Genomic DNA, 19898 nt, shown 5'->3' with positions numbered 1-19898 from the left:
CAAGCGTGGCTGTACTGAAACAAGCCACAAAGTCTCTCAGTGTCTCTATCTCACCTTGCTTGATTGAAAAGAGACTGTCGGATGTTCGTGGTGGCCTTCGGCTTGTACTGAAGTGGGCCACGAAAGAATGTTTAAGCTGTTCGAAAGAATTAATGCTTTCCAACTAAAGTTTGGAATATCAGGCTCAAGCAGCCTTCCAAAGAGTTGTCGGGAAGCCAATGCATAAGAAGGCATCGGTTGTCCCTTGGATCATCATGAGAGCTTTATAGCCCTCCAAGTGGTTGATCGGATCGGTGGAGCCATCATATGACTCTATTTGTGGTAACTTGAATTGAAAGAGAATCGGTTTATCCAAGATGCACCGAGAGAGAGGCTAGGCAGTGTGAAAATCGTAGTCGTTGGAGGACTTTCGACCTTTCACTTGAAGTCGGGCAAGCTGACGATCAATTTCTTAGAACTTGCGCTCATAATCGTCAAGCCGATGTTGTCGAGAAACTCTGAGGGTAGAACCTCTTGAAGAACTCGAAGGAGAAGCAGAAAATGTTCGTGGTCATTTCCTCTTCCTGATACTGTGTAGATGGGAAGGAGAAGAGGAACGCCGCGAATGGTGGGTGGCACAGTGAGAGTGCCGAGAATGTAGTTATCCGTCTCAGTGGGACTGTCGAGATGGTCGCTCTGGAGATAAGGAGGATGAGCACCGTGGAAGACGGCGACTGTGCCTAGACGGTACTGATTGAGCCATCGATTGCTCTACTGACGGCTGTTGCTGCTACTGGATTTGCTGCTCCTGGAAGCTTTGAACTGCCTCTGTCAAAACTTTCATTTGCTGCAAGAGTGCAGCAATTTGTGCATCCGTGGTAACCACAGGATGCGAAGAACTGGGCTCTGCCACCGGAGGTGGGGGAAGGAAGGTCTTTCCGACGAAAAGATAGCCTCACCAATCCAGTCGAGTGTTGAGCTCTGGTTCTCGACATGGTTGATTGTGGCTTACCCCTTCTTGGTGCGCCAACCTGTTGCGGCCAACTTTTTTTCACCTGTCGTCGGTGAAGAGCACCTGTAAAATCAAGTCCTCACAAATTGGAGTTGTATCCGGCAGGGACCCTCCGATACTTAAGTCAGAGAGGAGTTGATGAACAGCTAATCAAAAATTTAGTGTAGCAGAGTCTCAGCCAAGAAATTATCTTTATCGGTGCTGCTCACTTACCCCCCCTTTTATAGATGATTCTGATGTAATCATCGAGCACGTGGTCTCGTTTTTTATGATGCTAAATTATCGGACCATAATTATGGAGTTAGTAGGTCGTTTATTCTCACTAATTATCGTGATATATAATTGATAACCGTTCGTAATGGTTAAAGTGTGTTCAAAAGATATGCCGATCATATGTTGGTTGTCGATAGTCTTGTAGATCTGAACGAGCATCGATCGATAACTCTAATATGTCGATGGTCTTCGGTCGGAGATTGATTAAATCGTTTGTTATTAGTCGGTAGTAGCCGACTGTTGGTCGGTCAACCGATTGTAAATCGATATAATATATTTATTCAATCGATGTAGAGTTAGAGTCAGAGATCGATTGATTTATCTCAATAATTTTTATTTTAATTTTAAATCATTCTGATTTTAATTTTAATTTGATTTACCCCCTAATATATACCCCCTAATATATTGTGGGAGAGCATACGCAACTTCACACGGTCCTGGTCAGAGCAAAAAACGCTCCCAGATGCAACAATTGTTGGTCGGGCTGGATGGGACTGGCGGCAAAATGACTGCATCAAAATCGAAGCTGCCCGCGCTACGAACCCGGTGTTTTGTCTTTCGGGACCTCCGTTACATACTCCGAGCGTTTCGGTATCGGCGACCGCCAGTTGGATCGGATCGGCCTTTCGGATTAAAACCGTCGCATCTAAATATCTCTAATCGGGGCTCCATTACCGTAGCGGAGCTTCCCCGTAACGGAAATCCGTCGCTCGCTTCTTCTTGCCGGGAGCCGACAGTTCCGTCCATCGCCTTCGCCCGGTGTTTGCTTCTTTATTTCAACCAAACACCGGAGAGAGAGCGAGGGATTAAATCCTCGCCTTCTCATATCTCGTTAGCACAAAGCGATGGCTTCCACGACCGTCGCTTGCACTCGACAGTTCCAATGGAGCTCCGCCGGCGGCGAGGACAGGAGAAAACCCTCAAAAACCCCTCCCATGATCGCCATTAGATGGCGGCACAAGGCCTTCGCGATAGCCTCAGTCCAAGGAGGAGACATTGGCAACGGCGGCAACAACAACATCGGAGCTCTCGAGTTGAATACCCTCTTCGATGATCTCCAGCCCGAGATCGCTTTCAAGGACACCCCATCGCTACCCAGTAAGGCAGAATTCTCATTTTCCGGCAGTCTCGGCTGTGATTCTTTTCTTTTCCTTTTCTGTTTTCACTTCTTTTGATGTCGAAATTTCCCCACTGCCGTTTGTTACAGAGCCTCTCTCTGTATCTGACGTCTCTGGTTCGGTTAATGGGTCTCGTCTTCGGGTTGCGTACCAGGTTCGGAGTTCTTGCACATACTTTGGTTTCAGTCGTTCTTTATCTCATATTCTTGCTGTTATTTGGATGACTTGGTATTGATTTCTCGAAATTTATTTTTTCTTGCTGTCTTATGGCGTTAATGCATCGGTGTGGATTGGACAATGGATTTTGGGATTTTAGGGTGTTGGGGGATACCCACCGACCGACCGACTATCGGAGGGACCGACCGGCTGGCGGCCCGACCGACTATCGGAGGACCCGACCGGCTGGCAGCCCGACCGACTAACCAACGGCCCGACGGACGACTCTGACGGCCGATAGTAAGTCGGGCGACAGGCCGACGGACGCCATCAGCGGCTAACTGCGGCCATTCCACGGTCCATTCCCGACCGACTAAACCTAGAGGTCCGGTAGCCGACCCACATGAAGCTCGCCGACCGACGGAGGAGTCCGACGCCACTCTGCTGGCCACCGACCTTGGGTCGGCCGACTCCACCAACCACCGTACGGCCGCCAGACGTTGTCAGCTCTGACACGGACATGCGGCACAGTTACCTAGGGGCATTGTCCCGCCGAGAGCCGGGTCAACCCTGGTGATTAGACGGCTACACGGCGACATGACGTTTTCACGGCGGCTCTGACAGCCTACAGTGAGTTGACAGTTCCTCACTTGTCCGCGCATTAATGATGGCGCCATACCGCGCTCCGCTATATATACCGGGGAAGGCAACAGTGCAAGGGATCGATCCGCCCGTCTCTCCCACATACGCAGGCTCGCTCCTCTCTCCCTCTCCCTTCTCCTTCTCAGAGCTCTCTGTCTGCATTTCACTGTTGCCCAGTCACCTCTCTGACTTGACCGTCGGAGGGTCCCCGCCGGAGCCGCCTCCGGTCAGTGCGGACTTCCTTTTGCATGTGCACGATTCCCGGCGATCGGGCGACGAGGCGATTGGCCGCAACAGATTGGCGCGCCAGGAAGGGGACAGCATGACAAAGACAAGAGCTCAACGATCGAGAGTCACTGGGTCGGCAAGGCGCTCTTCCCGCCGGGAAGAGGCCTCTCCACCACCACCGGCGGCGGAGCCTAGCTCTCCGCACCCTGCAGTGACCACGGAGGCCCAGATTGCGGCCATCGTACGGCAGATGACCGTACTGACCGACGCAGTCAAAAGCCTCCAGCAACAACCGGCGGCCCGACCTATGCCTTCCAGGAGCAGCCGCCGACGGCCGCGCCGACCCTGTCGCCTCCATGCGAGCGCTCTCAACAGCGCTCCCACGGAGAGGAGGAGGGGCGACCACGGCGCGACGACCGACGGTCTCAGCGGCCCTCTCCTTCCCCGTTGGAACGGGCGAGGAAGGAAAAGCGGCCGCGCACACCGTCGGCCTCTCTTTCAGAATCCTCCGGAGGCTCCACTCCTGGGGTCTCCCAGCATCGACGAGCGGACGACTACGAGCGACGGTTCGAGGAGATCGACCGCCGGCTCGCCCAACTGCAGATGGACGGCCAGAAGTCTTCGAACGACGTCGACTTCCAGACCGCCCAGCCTCTCTCTCGACTGGTCCTCGATGAGCCGATTCCCAGTCGGTTCAAAATGCCGAACGTGGAGCCATACGACGGCTCCACCGACCCAGTCGACCACCTCGAGAGCTATAAAGCTCTCATGACGATTCAAGGGGCAACCGACGCTCTTTTTTGCATCGGCTTCCCCGCTACACTTCGCAAGGCTGCCAGGGCTTGGTACTCCGGTCTTCGATCGGGCAGTATCCATTCCTTCGCGCAGCTCGAGCACTCGTTCGTGGCCCATTTCAGCACCAGCCGAAAGCCGCCGCGAACGTCGGATAGCCTTTTCTCCCTCAAGCAGGGGGAAAACGAGACGCTCCGATACTTCGTGGCGCGATTCAACGCGGCCACGCTCGAGGTCCGGGACCTCAACGAAGACATGGCGGTTTCAGCCATGAAGCGGGGCCTGAGGTCGTCCCGATTTACTTATTCTCTGGACAAGACCCTCCCCCGAACATACGCCGAGCTACTGGAGCGCGCATACAAGTATATGCGCGCGGACGAAGGAGCGTCCGACCGACGCTTGGTCGAGCCCAGGGGTCCGAAGGAGAAGCGAAGAAAAGGTCGGGAGCCCGCCGAACCAAGCAGGCCCCCGGCCGATAGTCGGCTTTCTCGACCCCGACAGATCCAAAAATCACCCCGCCGACAGACTCCGAGGTCGGTGCGTCCCAGGTATGACTCCTACACTCCTCTCTCCGCTCCCCGTGCGCAGATCTTGATGGAGATCGAAGGGGAAGAATACCTGCGACGGCCTCCGCCTCTGAAGGCAAAGGGCCTCGACCATCGGAAGTACTGCCGGTTCCATCGGAGCCACGGCCACGACACCGAGCGATGCATCCAGTTGAAGGATGAGATCGAAAATCTCATCCGCCGGGGGTATCTCGGCGAATTTCGAAAGGGTCCGCCGACCCGACCGACTGCCGATCGACGCCCCCAGCCGACTGAAGAGGCGCCGACTAACCAGCCGACGGCTGGAGTCATCAACATGATCTCCAAGCGGCTGGGATCGGGGACGTCTACAGGGGGGGAGCCGACGAAAAAGTCGCGCCCGGACGACGTGATTACCTTCTCAGAAGACGACGTTCGGGGCATCCAGACTCCCCACGACGACGCTGTTGTTGTGTCGGCGACAATAGCCAATTACGATGTAAAACGAATTTTTGTTGATAATGGAAGTTCGACAAATGTTTTGTTTTACTCGACCTTCTCCCGAATGCGACTACCGACTGATCGACTTAGTGGGGTCTCCACGCCCTTGATCGGCTTTGCCGGAGACACCGTCACGACAGAAGGAGAAATCACCCTGCCCGTGACGGTCGGTACCGAACCACGGCAAAGCACAGTCTCCCTCATTTTCGCGGTCGTCCAAGTTCCTTCGGCCTACAATGCCATACTCGGGCGACCCGGACTGAACGCCCTCAGGGCGATCGTCTCGACGTACCATCTCCTTGTTCGATTCCGACCAAAAACGGAGTCGGGAGATGCGCGGAGATCAACAGCTCGCCCGACGATGCTTCCAAATCTCCGCCCAAAGCGACGAGACAAAGGATCCCCTGACAATCGACAAACTGGATCAACGGGAGGAGGAAGAGCGGGGTTCGCCGGCCGAGCAGCTCGAGGCGATCCCGGTAGGAGAAAATCCCGACAGAAAAGTTTGGGTCGGGTCTCAATTGCCCGACACCGAACGACACCGACTGGCGGAGTTGCTGACGGCCAACGCCGACATATTCGCATGGTCGGCAGCAGATATGTCGGGCATCCCTCCAGAAACAATTACTCACCGACTCAACATCGACCCGACAATGAAGCCGGTGAGGCAGAAGAAAAGGTCCTTCGCCCCAGAAAGGCAGAAGGCCATTGACGAAGAAGTAGACAAGCTGCTCGAAGCAGGCTTCATTCGGGAATCCACGTATCCCGATTGGCTCGCCAATGTCGTCATGGTCAAGAAAGCCAACGGGAAGTGGAGGATCTGCATCGACTATATCGACCTCAACCGAGCGTGCCCGAAGGATAGCTTTCCACTCCCGAAGATCGACCAGCTGGTGGATGCGACGTCCGGATTTCGACTGCTCAGCTTCATGGACGCCTTCGCCGGGTACAATCAGATCCGGATGGCGCCTGAAGACGAGAAGCACACCGCGTTCGTGACCCCCAAGGGCCTCTACTGTTATCGGGTGATGTCCTTTGGATTGAAGAATGCCGGCGCCACCTACCAGCGACTCGTCAATAAAGTCTTCAAAGATCAGATCGGGCGTAACATGGAGGTGTACGTGGACGACATGCTGGTAAAGAGCACGCAGATCCCGGACCATGTTCAGATCTCGAGGAGACCTTCCGCACCCTTCGACGACACCGAATGAAGCTCAACCCGACCAAATGCGCCTTCGGGGTGACCTCGGGGAAGTTCCTCGGATTCCTCGTTTCTCAGAGAGGGATCGAGGCCAACCCTGAGAAGATAAAGGCGATCCTCGACATGCGTCATCCGAACACCAAGAAGGAGGTCCAACAACTGAACGGAAGAATCGTCGCTCTTAGCCGATTCATTTCCCGATCAGCTGAAAGGTGCCTCCCGTTCTTCAAGACCCTGCGCCAGGCGAACGGTTTCTCTTGGTCGGATGAATGCGAACAGGCCTTTGAAGACCTGAAGAGGTACCTGGCTTCCCCGCCGCTGCTCGTAAAGCCGCAGGTCGGGGAGACCTTGTATCTCTACTTGGCCACATCTTCTGAGGCGATCAGTTCGGTGCTCGTTCGGGAAAACGAGTGCCGAACCCATCAGCCCATCTACTACACCAGCAAAGTGCTCCACGGCGCCGAAGCCAGATACTCAGAGACGGAAAAGATGGTTTTCGCCCTGACCGTCTCCGCGCAGCGGCTCCGACCATACTTCCAGGCCCACGCCATCGTGGTACTCACCAACCAGCCCCTGAGGGCCGTACTGCGCCGACCCGACACATCCGGACGACTCGCTAAGTGGGCAATGAAGCTTAGCGAGTTCGACATTCAGTACCGATCGAGGCCTGCCTTGAAGGCTCAGGTCTTGGCCGACTTCATCGCTGAATGCCCGACGACCGACCGAAGGTCGGGAGCTGAAGGCCCGGGACGAGATTCGGTCTCTGAGCCAGACCCGATCTCCACCTGGGTACTTCACATCGACGGAGCCTCCAACGCTCAGGGAAGCGGGGCCGGGCTCCTGCTCACGAACTCGGATGGGGTCGTCACCGAATACGCCCTCCGGTTCGACTTCAAGGCCTCCAACAATCAAGCCGAATACGAGGCACTCCTCGCGGGCTTGAGGATGGCGAAGGAACTGGGCATCGACAGCCTCCGGGCATTCTCCGACTCTCAGCTGATCGTGGGGCAGGTCAAGGGCGACTTCGAGGCGCGAGATCCGACCATGATCAAGTATCTTCAGAAGGTAAAGGATCCGTGGCCCGCTTCGGGCATTTCGAGATCTCCCACATCCCCAGGACGGAGAACGCCCGTGCCGACGCTCTCTCCAGATTGGCAACGTCGGCCTATGATTCTTTGGGTCGGACGTTTGTCGAAAACCTCCAACAGCCGAGCATCGATCGGGTCGAAGAAGTACAGCAGCTAACGTCTGAACCAAGTTGGATGGACCCGATCGTCCGGTACCTGTCCGACGGGACCAGTCCCGAAGATCCCGCGGAGGCCAAGCGACTCCGATGGTCGGCGTCGCAATATGTGATCATGGACGGCCGACTCTACAAGAGGTCGTTCTCCCTCCCTCTGCTCAGGTGCTTGGGACCGACCGACGCTGACTACGCCCTCCGAGAGGTTCACGAAGGAATTTGTGGGAATCACTTGGGGGGCAAGTCCTTAGCCTTCAAGGTCTTACGACAGGGCTACTACTGGCCGACCATGAGGAAGGATGCGGCAGAGTTGGTCCGAAGGTGCGAGCCATGCCAGAAGTATGCCAATATTCAGCGCCAACCGGCCAGCCAAATCGCTCCCATTGTTGCTCCGTGGCCCTTCGCTCAGTGGGGAGTCGATATTCTCGGCCCCTTCCCACCGGCGTCGGGCCAAAGGAAGTTCATCGTTGTCGCCATCGACTACTTCACGAAGTGGGTCGAGGCCGAGCCCTTGGCGCATATCACCGAGCGGAAGATGGAGGACTTCGTCCAAAAGTCCATCATCTTCAGGTTCGGATTGCCGCACACCATCATCACCGACAACGGACGGCAATTCGACAACCAAGACTTCAAGGACTTCTGCGCCAGGTTCCACATCCGTCATCGACTAACTTCAGTCGGGCACCCACAATCCAACGGCGAGGTTGAGGTGACGAACCGAACCCTGCTCCATGGACTCAAGACCCGACTGAACGAAGCCAAAGGCCTCTGGGTCGACGAGCTGGGCTCCGTCCTGTGGGCTTACCGAACGACCCCCCACGTCCCAACCGGAGAGTCGCCGTTCAGTTTGGCCTACGGGACAGAAGCCATGATCCCACTCGAGATTGGCCTGCCATCTTCAAGGGTCGAGCAGTACCGCGAGCCGGACAACTCCGAAAGCCGGAGGGCTGACCTAGACCTTCTCCCCGAACTGCGAGATGAGGCTCAAATCCGAATGGCCTCATACCGACAGAGGGTCGCCCGGTATTACAACGCCAAGGTCAGACCAAAGTTCTTTAAGCCTGGCGACCTAGTCTTGAGGAAGGCAGAAGTGTCGAAGCCCTTGGACCAGGGGAAGCTGACTCCCAACTGGGAAGGACCCTACAAGGTTGCTGACACCTTCGGGCCGAGGGCCTACCGGCTGGAGACCCTTGAGGGGAAACCCATTCCCCGGACTTGGAACGCCGACAACTTAAAGCTGTATTACCAGTAAATTCTGTAATTCAATCGTCGGAATACAAGTTCAGTTTGAAAAATCGGAGTTCTAACTCTTCGACTACTGATCGGCGCTCAGCCCCGACGCATCGACGCGGACCTGGCACCGACGACACATCGGCCCCTTACACGGACCGATGCATCTACGATGACGGGAGTTCATACTCCTTCTACGGTCGAATTTTCGGGCAGAATCCATCGGCCGACTAGCCGATCGGGCCCCGACCGAAGAAAGGCTAAAAGCCCACGCGGCTATTGCCGCGACTTCCGACCAGGCTACGGCCGGTCGAGGGATATTCGGCTTACCACGTCTATCACATGATGCGACCTTAGTCGCACCCACCACTCGCCGACCGACTTACGGCCGGCTGAACGACACTCGGCTTGCCACCGTCTGTCAAAGGACATGAAACCCGACGCAAGAGCATGGGGACCCGACTTACTATCATGACCCCGACACTGCGCCGGACGATGATCGACTAAGTGCATCTACGGAGGTCCGGCTGCCGAACCTTTACCAGGTTCGGTCGCCTCCCGACTTAACAGATGCGCCCGAACGGCGACTACAATTATTGGAAACCGACCTAAAGTCGGGACACAAGCTACTTCGGAGCTGTGCAAGCCGGTTAAGTCCTACCGACTTACCCGAGTTGGCGACTTCTCTAAGTTGGTGACTAGGGTTCGACATTATGGCGATAAGAAACATTTCAAACAAAAGACACAAGAAAAAACAATTTCATTCATTGATCAAAGGAAATTACAAAGTCGGGCCGAAGCCCGATTACATGTATTTTCAAGAAGAGACAAAAGGAAGACGGTCGGCTGGACCGATCATTCGTCCTGGTTAATCTCTTCGACCGACGGAGGATCGGGAAGAATCGGCGTCTCGACCGTGAGCGGCGCTGGGTCAACGGCAGAAGGATGTCCTTCAGTCGGCAAGGGACCTTCGGTCGGCTCCTGCTCCGGGACGGCTTCCTCCGCTGGGATGACGCCTCCCGACAGATGGTCGGCCTCCTCTTCGGTTCCCTCCTCTTCGGCGAGTAGCGGGACGACTCGGCTGATGTCCACCTCCGGGTACAAGGCATGGACGGCATCCCGACCGTCCTCGAACCCGACCCGGTAGGAGGCGAAGCCCGACTCGAGCATCTCCTCCTTGTACCGGTCGGAGGCCCGGAAGTCCTCAACCGCACGATCGGCCGACTCCCTCGCCGACCGTGCCTCGTCCTCAGTATGGGCCAGCTCCTCCCTCGCCAACTCCGCCTCGGCCCTAGCAATTTCGGCGTCGATCTGGGCGATGGACAAATCCTCTTCGGCTTCCGCGAGCTTCCCCAGGCTGGCCCGAAGTTGCTCGCGTTCCCCTTGGAGTTCGGAGGTGGCACCGTCCCGTTCGCGTCGAAGACGACGCACGACCCGACCTTTGTGCTTGGCCTCCTTCTTGGCCGACTTCAGTTCGGCCATAAGCCGGGAGACCTCGTCCGTCAACTTGGCCTCCCGGTCGACCGACTCCTGCAGTTGGTCGACCAACCTCGCTCTTTCGACCTCGGCCGCCGCCGACCTTTCCTTGAAGGCTGCCCGAACGTCGCCGAACCTTCGGTATCCGGCCTCCAACTCGGACATGGTGAAGATCAGCTGCCGACGGAAAAAAGCTTTGTCAGAATTATGTGGCAAGCAAGAATTTTTCTAAGGAAAAAGGTGACGCGAAGCTTACCTCCACCATTGTCGGGTAGAACCGCGACAGCATCTCGGTCACCTGCCGAGACCGCAACGACTGAACGTCGGTAGGGAGGAGGATCCCCTGGCACAACCTCCTCGCAAGGTTGTGATCGGCCAAGGCCGATGCACCCTCAGGGTAGTATGCGCTGGGGGGCATTGATCTCTCCTCCTCCGAGGGCTCCATCGGGGCTTTCCCCCGATCAGCTGCCCCGACCGACGGGGCTGGCAGCGATGGGACGCTGGAGTTCGACCCGGCGCCCCCCGTTGCGCCAGCGGACGCCTCCGGACGATGTTCGGCTCCCCGAACGACATCCGGCTCCACCCGCGGCGGCGAAACCGCCGACACTCCTTCGGCCACTTCCTCGGTCGGCCTCTCCTCGACTCGGACAGTCGGAGCCGCGAGGGCTATGATCGGCTCCGACCCCTCGGTCGCCGACGCTTCCACGGTCGGCGGGACTGGGGCTGGTCTCTTGGAAGGGCGCGAAGGGCCAGCCCCCGACGCTGGCCTCTTCCTCGCGGCGGCAAACTGACGAATCTCGGCATCGGTCGGCCTCATCCTCGGCGGTGTCCCTGCAAAACCTACCAATGTCAAAGGCCGGACCAGAACTACCCTAAAGCCGAACAAAAAGAAAAGCTGGGGGATCGGGCGATACCTATTCGGGGGACCAGACTCAGGCCGGCATCATAGAGAGCTTGCTCGGTAACAAGCTCCCTCTGCTTCGGGACCGACATGTCTTTGAGTCGGTGGAAGTCCTCCCGGTCGTCCACGTCGACCCGACTGTTGTCGTTGGCCTCAGTTCGGGGTACACCCCAGCGAGAAGGAAAGCCCCAAGAGGAGGAAGAGGAAACAAAGAAAAACTGGTTCTTCCATCCATGAATGGACGATGGAAGACCGGTTATGAAGGCAAGACCCTTCCGGGGGTTGAAGAGCCACCACCCTCGGGCTTTAGGGTGGGGTCGGAGCACAAAGAAGGCCCGGAAGAGGGAAACGCGGGGGTCGGTCGGCAAGAGCTGACACAACAGCGCGAAAGAAATGATTAGCCGGACAGAGTTCGGCGCCAGTTGCGCCGGACAGAGTCCGTAGTAATCAAGCAGATTCCGGACGAACTCCGGAATCGGAAGTCGAAGACCCGCACGAAGGTCCTCAACATACAGCGCCAGGTCGCCAGGCGGAGGGTTGTTGACCCGACCGCCGGCCCCTGGGGCGGAGAGCCGAAACTGCTCCGGGATGCGATAGTGCTCCCGAAGCTGATCGACGTTCGGCCCCGAAAGCGAGGAGGCCTCATCTTCCGGAGCCGATCGGGTGTCGTCGGTCGGGTTCCCCGACCGAGCTCCCTGAGTCGGTTTCCTGGTCATTGTGCAGGAACCGAAAGAGGAGAAAGAAAAGAAAGGAAGAAGGGGAAGGAGGACCACGAACCTGATGGACCCTCCGGAAGTAGAGAAGAGCTCTGCCCGCGACGACCGAGAAATCGCCCGGACAGAGTTTCCCCCAGCAAATGGCAAATGTGGGTCAGGGTCCGGGAGGTCCTATATATATAGGGCCGACCGACGGCCGAGATGCTCCCGCGCCGACCAAAGACCTCCAGATGCGCGACGCGTGGCGCCCGCCGGTTGGCTGAGGATTCGGCGCGCTTCGTCCCGGGACGCCCGCACCGCCCTCATTAAATGCCGGAGCGGACGCCGGCCAACCACCATGACACGCGGCGCGCGGGGGTTGGCTCCGCAGTCGGCCGCCCGCGCCGGTCCGCGTTCCCGATGGGACGCCTCACCCGCGATCGACGCCGAATATCCGATCGACTGACGCCGTATCGTCCGGCGCCCGATCTTCTGACACCGACGTGACGACTGACGACGACAAGACGTGGCGTCTGACACCTGACGCCGGCGCGACTTCTGGCATCGACTAGACGTTCGGATCACTTGGGATTCGTGAGATGTCTGACAACGGATCAGCCGGCGGTACGGTCGGATCTGCACATGCGACAAATCCACTCCCAGTCGCCCGGTCTTGCTACCCGAATGAAGGCATCGGCCAGCTCTCCACCCGACTTAGGAGTGGAGGGGGGCAACTGTTGGGGGATACCCACCGACCGACCGACTATCGGAGGGACCGACCGGCTGGCGGCCCGACCGACCGACCGACTATCGGAGGACCCGACCGGCTGGCAGCCCGACCGACTAACCAACGGCCCGACGGACGACTCTGACTGGCCGATAGTAAGTCGGGCGACAGGCCGACGGACGCCATCAGCGGCTAACTGCGGCCATTCCACGGTCCATTCCCGACCGACTAAACCTAGAGGTCCGGTAGCCGACCCACATGAAGCTCGCCGACCGACGGAGGAGTCCGACGCCACTCTGCTGGCCACCGACCTTGGGTCGGCCGACTCCACCAACCACCGTACGGCCGCCAGACGTTGTCAGCTCTGACACGGACATGCGGCACAGTTACCTAGGGGCATTGTCCCGCCGAGAGCCGGATCAACCCTGGTGATTAGACGGCTACACGGCGACATGACGTTTTCACGGCGGCTCTGACAGCCTACAGTGAGTTGACAGTTCCTCACTTGTCCGCGCCATTAATGATGGCGCCATACCGCGCTCCGCTATATATACCGGGGAAGGCAACAGTGCAAGGGATCGATCCGCCCGTCTCTCCCACATACGCAGGCTCGCTCCTCTCTCCCTCTCTCCTTCTCAGAGCTCTCTGTCTGCATTTCACTGTTGCCCAGTCACCTCTCTGACTTGACCGTCGGAGGGTCCCCGCCGGAGCCGCCTCCGGTCAGTGCGGACTTCCTTTTGCAGGTGCACGCTTCCCGGCGATCGGGCGACGAGGCGATTGGCCGCAACATAGGGTCTGCCGGGTGCATACAGTGAAGCTGCGGCAGCAAAGGCATACGCGAATTGCGAAGCGGTTCCATGCGAACTATTCGAAATTGCTTTTGATGTGAGTTTTTGATATTTCGGTTTCTTTTCCGGATACTATTTATGTTAAATTGTTATCACTTTGTCGATGTTGAAATATCTATATGATCTGACTCATTAGGCATTAGGGGAACCAAGTTATGGGATGATATTATCCGGATGGAAAGGAAAATTCCGTTAGTAATATATTGGCCACCTAGGATTTTCTTCTATGTGGAGAAATCAAGCACTTTGAAGAGGTTTTTGCACTGGAGAAACTGACTATGTGACATCCTCTCTATATGTTGAGCATCCAAAAGAAAAACTGTATGAGAGCTAAAGCATGTAAGGTTGTACCATTTCTTGAGAACATGTAGATGCAGAGATGTACTCATAGTTTGGTCGATAACATGGATAGATACTTTAAGCTGCAGGAATTCTCCTTCTTGTTTGACAATGACCACTAACACAAAACTTTCCGTTTATGCACAGGTAAGGGAGGCTATGACCATAAAATGTTGCTACCACTCCTCTTAAATATCAAGGCTTAGTTTTGTGAGCCCTTCTTCACAAGTTAAGCATTTTAAGTACTACAACGTTGTTGCTGCAAGTTCTTTCAAATGTTTACACAGCTTCAATCCATGTTATTTAGCTGTTCTGATTCTTTTACTGGTTTGCTTGATGAAACACGAGCCATTATATCTTACATCCCTGTATCATCTTGGCCACTCTTTTAACATGGCATCCAATGGATGGCATTGATGATGGAACTCCCAAGCCATGATATCCAGCAATAACTTATGATTTGCTAAGAAGTTTAAAAGGTCAGTTTGCGAGGTTTCAATATTATGCTTAAGCTAATTATATCTTTGTCTTCTTGCAGGTGGTTGAATGTTGGCTTGTCGATCGGGCAGTTCTACCCATTGAAAATTCATTAGGTGGCAGCATCCATTGCAACTATGACCTTTTACTTCATCATAAATTGCATATTGTCCGGGAAGTGAAGTACGCTGTTCGGCATTGCTTACTAGCCAACCCTGGTGTTAAAAAAGAAGATTTAAAAAGAGTTCTCAGCCATCCTCAAGTAAACATTGCCTTTGTTTTAGCTGAAAAAGCATTAAAATGTCATGTGACTCAGTGCTAACCCACTTGAATCTCAGGCCCTTACACAATGTGAGCATACACTGACAAAATTAGTTGTCAGAGAAGCTGTTGATGATACTGTAGGAGCTGCAAAAGTAAGATGCCGTTGCTAGTTTTTGGTCCAATTTTGTTCTTTCTCCCCAATCAGATCATAAATTTAATGAGTAAAATATTAGAATTCAATCAACATTTGAGATTTCATGTGCATTGAAGTAAAATTCTGATAAGGAAAATTTGGGACTAAAATTTCTAACTGATCCAAGATTTCTTCTTTTTTTACTGTTGTTTTCCTTCATTTTAAAAGTTTATTAAACATGTTGTCTATTTAGTTTGTTGCTGTTAACAAACTCTAAGATGCAGGGGCAGTTGCCAGTTCATTGGCTGCTGAAATCTATGGTTTGGATATTCTTGCCCAAGATATCCAGGTGCTTGCTGTATTCAAATGGATTGGATGCTCATGGCTGTTTGTGTTTACTTCACTAAAATATTTTTTGTTTGTAGGATGACCCCGATAATGTTACTCAGTTTTTAATGCTGGCATGAGAACCAATAACTCCAGGTATCGATAAGCCATTTAAGGTGTGGTTAGCAGTCGAAATAACCTGTTATTTTTTGAAGATAACATCATTAAGCTTCCTTTATATGGAAGTGCAAATTGAACTTATGTTTCAATTACTATATTATTTCTGGTCCATAGCTTGCTTGCTTCATCTGACAGATGACACCATTATTCTGTCATTCTCAGACAAGCATAGTTTTCTTTGTAGAAGAAGGGCATGGTGTGCTTTTTAATGCCCTTGCTGTTTTTGCCATGAGAGACATCAATCTTACTAAGGCATGCTTCAACATCTTGTGCCGCTGCATATGGTTTTGTCATAAGTGCAGTATTAAGCATGTGGACATTCTTTATGATGTAAAAATACTTATTCTTGTCTTCTCAGATTGAAAGTCGTCCTCGAAAGAAAAAGCCCTTGTGCGTGACTGACGATGGCACCAATGGGCATCTAAAGTTATTACCAGAACAATTCTGTATTTTCATGTTTCTTTGTGCATCTATGTATACCAGCATATCCAAATAATTGTTAAATGCTAAATATTTGAATTGTCAGATATTAACTTTGTCAAATATACTGTGGCCAGGTACTTTGACTATCTTTTCTATGTAGATTTTGGAGCATCAATGGCTGCACCAAATGCTCAGAATGCCCTTCGGCACCTAAAGGTATTGTCTTACACAAGTCTTTGCAGTCTGCAAGACATCTAGGAAGCCCAAAGATAAGCACGACACTGCCTTCATTTGACAGGAATTTGCAATGTTCTTAAGAGTGCTGGGAAGTTATCCGATGGACATGAGCCAGGCGTGAATGACCTGAAGGGAAGTGAACACACCTATGCATAGAAGTAATAAAAATTCTCTCTTCACTATTTAAAAAAAAAAAATTTATAGGAAACTGAAACAGAGAGTAAGCAACTCAAAAAAAAAAAAAATCATCAGTGTCAATTCCTCTTCAAGCCATCATGGCTGCATATTTTGCAAATTAGTTCTTGTATAAATACATGACTTATAGATCATGTTTAACATGTTTAAATTGATGTATGAAATTGAACTCTTAATTGATAAGAACTTGTATTTCTTGGTGAACCAAGGAGATTTCTTTCAATCGTATTATTTTCATAGATTTTAATGCTTGCACACTATTACTTGGTTTTCTCTTTTTTCTTGTTCAGAGAAAACTTTAGATGCCATGAAATCATTTGTCCTCATCACAAGTGGAACAGAGGACTTGCATTTTTTAATTGCTGATTTGCATATTTGTAGATGTTGTGATATTTATACCATCCTTGAAGCCATATTAGACAAATTGCTGGTTGAGCTACAGGCATAAACATCGAACCTTGTCCCAGACAGTGTGGATTAATTTTGTGAATATTTCTATTAAGGGCTAAATTGTTTGTGTCAATCCTGTCATGTTATTATTAGGTCTTCCTCTCATCATTCCTGACCTCTTCAACAAAAACCCAAGTCATATTTATATGGGTCTCGTATGCCCATTCTATGTCAAACAATTTTCCACTACTCATTCATGATTGGTGCAACTTCCCTTAGTATCCTTATTGCTGCCATGCTCATCTGTTGTATGCTGATCTAGAGGTATATGCTAGTGTGAGTCTTATCCACCACGTTTCCTTGCCTCTTACCTTCTATTTGTAGTTTGCAGCCTCATTTAACTTTCTACTCTCTTGAAACACCACAATCCAATTTTTCCATACTGATTTAGGCATGTTAATATAATTAGACAATATTTTTGGGATGCACACATGCTTTGAAGTATATATTAGTTTCTGAGCTTTAGGAACAGGAACTCAGTCTTTGCATGGAGAAAGGAATTTCTAGATCAAAGTCAGTACTAGTGTAGCTTCCTACTTGAATATTTAAGCTTGAGAAAGAGATATAAATGGAATTGGTTGAATTTTCAGGTCATAGACTTTTTAAATAGAATTGTTTAAATTTCGGGGTACACTTCCTCTACAGTTTGTATTGAAAGTTGGTGAGATTAAGAAAGACGAAACATTTATTTACATAAGTAATCGCTTTATGAATATCTTAGGGGAAAATATAAAAGAAGCCAAAATCAGGATGATCCATATGCGTCACCATTCAATTCATGTAAACGATGCAAACTATAGAGGCTACTGTGTTAAGTATGGAAAAGGGGGTGCAACGGGAAGATTTGATATGATGCCAATTATTTAGGGAAGAATATAGATCGGGTTAACATTGTAAAAAAGCTTATCTTGTTAAATATTGAGAATAAGTATCACGATGAACAACTACACAAGTATTTCTGTATTTGAATCCACCTTATAACATCAACTTCAGGTATTAAACTTGAGCGACACTGCAAAGTTGTGAGCTGATGTGATGGAATATCATAATTCATAACCATAAATATAACCTTTAAGTTTTATCCACAGTCTAGGTTTTGGCCTTGAGAATTTTTTTAATCTTAATTAATGCTGCATCTTATGTTATCACAAGCTTTTCCACATTCTTCATAACAAATTCCATGTTAGCTTAGGTCCTTCCTTTATCTAGATAACATAGTGATGGTATGATGGATGAATGAAAAGTTTTTCTTACCAGTTCGGGTTTATGCCAGAACAATCAACTCTGAAGTCTACTTTTTAGCCTTGTTACTTGATGAAAACATAGGGAATTGCAAAGCATCCACTGGTGTAGGACAAGGTAGAGTATGACGTGAATTCTTAGCATTGATTAGCAGTAAATTAAATGCAAAGCAAAGTGTTTGTATTTAGAAATCATGAATAGGAACTTTCTGAAACATTTCTCCCAATTATATGTATGTGTTGGGGTGTGTGTGTGTGTGAGAGAGAGAGGTGTTTATACTGATTTATGTTGAGTGTTAGGTATGCCTTGAATTTCTTGATTCACTTTGCTCCATAATTCCGTTCAAGAAATTTGCAGAAGCGCTGCCAATGAGCGTACGAGGCGTGGTGCTGGCTATGGCCTATGCTGGTCGTGCATCCCGGCTGCATAGAAAGTGAGATTGGACTGCACGTGCTGGCCGACTGGGTCGTGGGTCCCATGCACACCGGTCATGGGACTGTAGAGGGCACATGTGCCGGCTTCACGGGTCGCGAGGCTTGAGCTCGTATTTTGAATCTTTGATGTGTATTTGTTTTTTCTCTTGTTAGGAAAGTTTGAGACTGGGGTGTACTGGAATTAGGATTTTATTAAGAGGCGGCTTTATTCTTGTACTCCATCCTTTTGATTATAGTGAAAATCTCTTCTCCATCCTTGTCTATGGATGTAGACTTGTGGTTTAGCCACGTAAATCTGTGCATGCCGTGTTTTTCCTTTCTCTCTGTCTTTTTGAATAGGGCGGACAAAAGAATGCTTCCTTTAAGTGAAAGGATTGCATGTTTCATGTAATTAGAAATAGAAATACCTCATTAAATATTTTCTATATTTTTAATATATTTCTTTTTAAAAACTTTTTAATCTTTGACATATCCCTGATTTCTCCTGATTTTTTTTCCTGATTTACAAATTTTTGCCCTTGGTGAATAACCCAAGTTTGTTATGCTTCTTGACTTGATTTTGCAAGCATGATATGGTTATAGAAGGTTTGAGGATGTATCTAGATTTCTGATGCTGTCTTAGAATAATGAGGAACTTTAGATTTTCAAGAAGCTCAAGATGATCTGAAGGAGAATGGCAAGAGACTTTAGTTTACGTCAATCCATCTTTTATTGTAATCCTCCAGCCTTTTATGTTGTCTCTGTAGGACTTGAACTATCCTTACTTTTTCCAAAATGACAGCGTATTATTTCTATCGTTTTCCCAATTGTGCATTTTTTTTTCTTTGTACTCTTCCTATTGAAGTTGGATTTCTGTTTTTTGAAATTTGGAGCTTTAACTAGTGATTTACAACTATTCTTGAGATGTCTTCTGACAATCAACTTTGCTTTTGTCATCCAAAGTTTAGGGACAAGGAGACAATGTCTGTTTAAGGAGGGCAGGATCTGCTTCATCCAGTCAACACTGTTTGAGGAACGTATAGTTGTCTCAAGGATCAAAATGGTCAGAGTATCTTCATGAATGGAAGATTGCCATATCACCAGAATATATCTTTTTTTTCCGAAATTCAGAACCTTGGGCAAAGCAATGTATAGAAAGTTGTTATGCAATCGCATAGGATGCAATTTTTTTTTTTCAGTGTTTGAAAATTGTCTCATTCCTCTCCTTTGGTTTTTTATCTGTCATCCATGTGTATCAAGAATTAATTTTATGAAATGCAAATTTCTAAAGTTTATCTTCTAATGACCTCAGTCTATGCAAGGAAAAAGGATGATATTTTTCTTTGGCTCACAATGTTACTTTGTAACAAAACACTCTGATCAAGCATGCTAACAAAACCATTCTCTTTTCAATTTTCTATACTGTCATCTCTTCTTATTACCCATAGTTAGTGTGTGATTATATTGTGGCGGCACCAGTTTGATTAGAGAACTTCATTTATGACATTGGAAGTGTACCAGAAATATGAATGAAGCAATCTTATTATGAAGAATTGTGGAAATGTTAAAGTATTACATGCTTAAATTCTTTTGGAAGTCACATTATTAAATTTTAGGTACTTAGTCAACCATTGTTTTTCATCACGAATGAAGTTGCTTAAATTTTCTTTCTATC

General features: G+C 50.6%; 1 protein-coding gene across 1 annotated transcript; it reads left to right on the top strand.

Moving 5' to 3' along the window:
* The first annotated feature begins 1940 nt into the window (after window positions 1-1940).
* Window positions 1941-16079, top strand: LOC105034166 (arogenate dehydratase 2). The gene is given in 11 exon segments (XM_073248334.1): window positions 1941-2362; window positions 2472-2536; window positions 13488-13580; window positions 14421-14621; window positions 14698-14775; window positions 15010-15105; window positions 15182-15259; window positions 15426-15515; window positions 15622-15689; window positions 15821-15902; window positions 16005-16079. Coding segments are annotated over 11 exon segments (1179 nt in total). The 5' UTR covers window positions 1941-2109.
* The last annotated feature ends 3819 nt before the right edge of the window (window positions 16080-19898 follow it).

Source organism: Elaeis guineensis, chromosome 14 (genome assembly GCF_000442705.2).
Source record: "Elaeis guineensis isolate ETL-2024a chromosome 14, EG11, whole genome shotgun sequence".
In the NCBI taxonomy this organism is placed as follows: Eukaryota; Viridiplantae; Streptophyta; class Magnoliopsida; order Arecales; family Arecaceae; genus Elaeis; species Elaeis guineensis.
The sequence above is the reverse complement of the archived record's forward strand: the minus strand, read 5'-3'. Positions and strand labels throughout refer to the sequence as shown.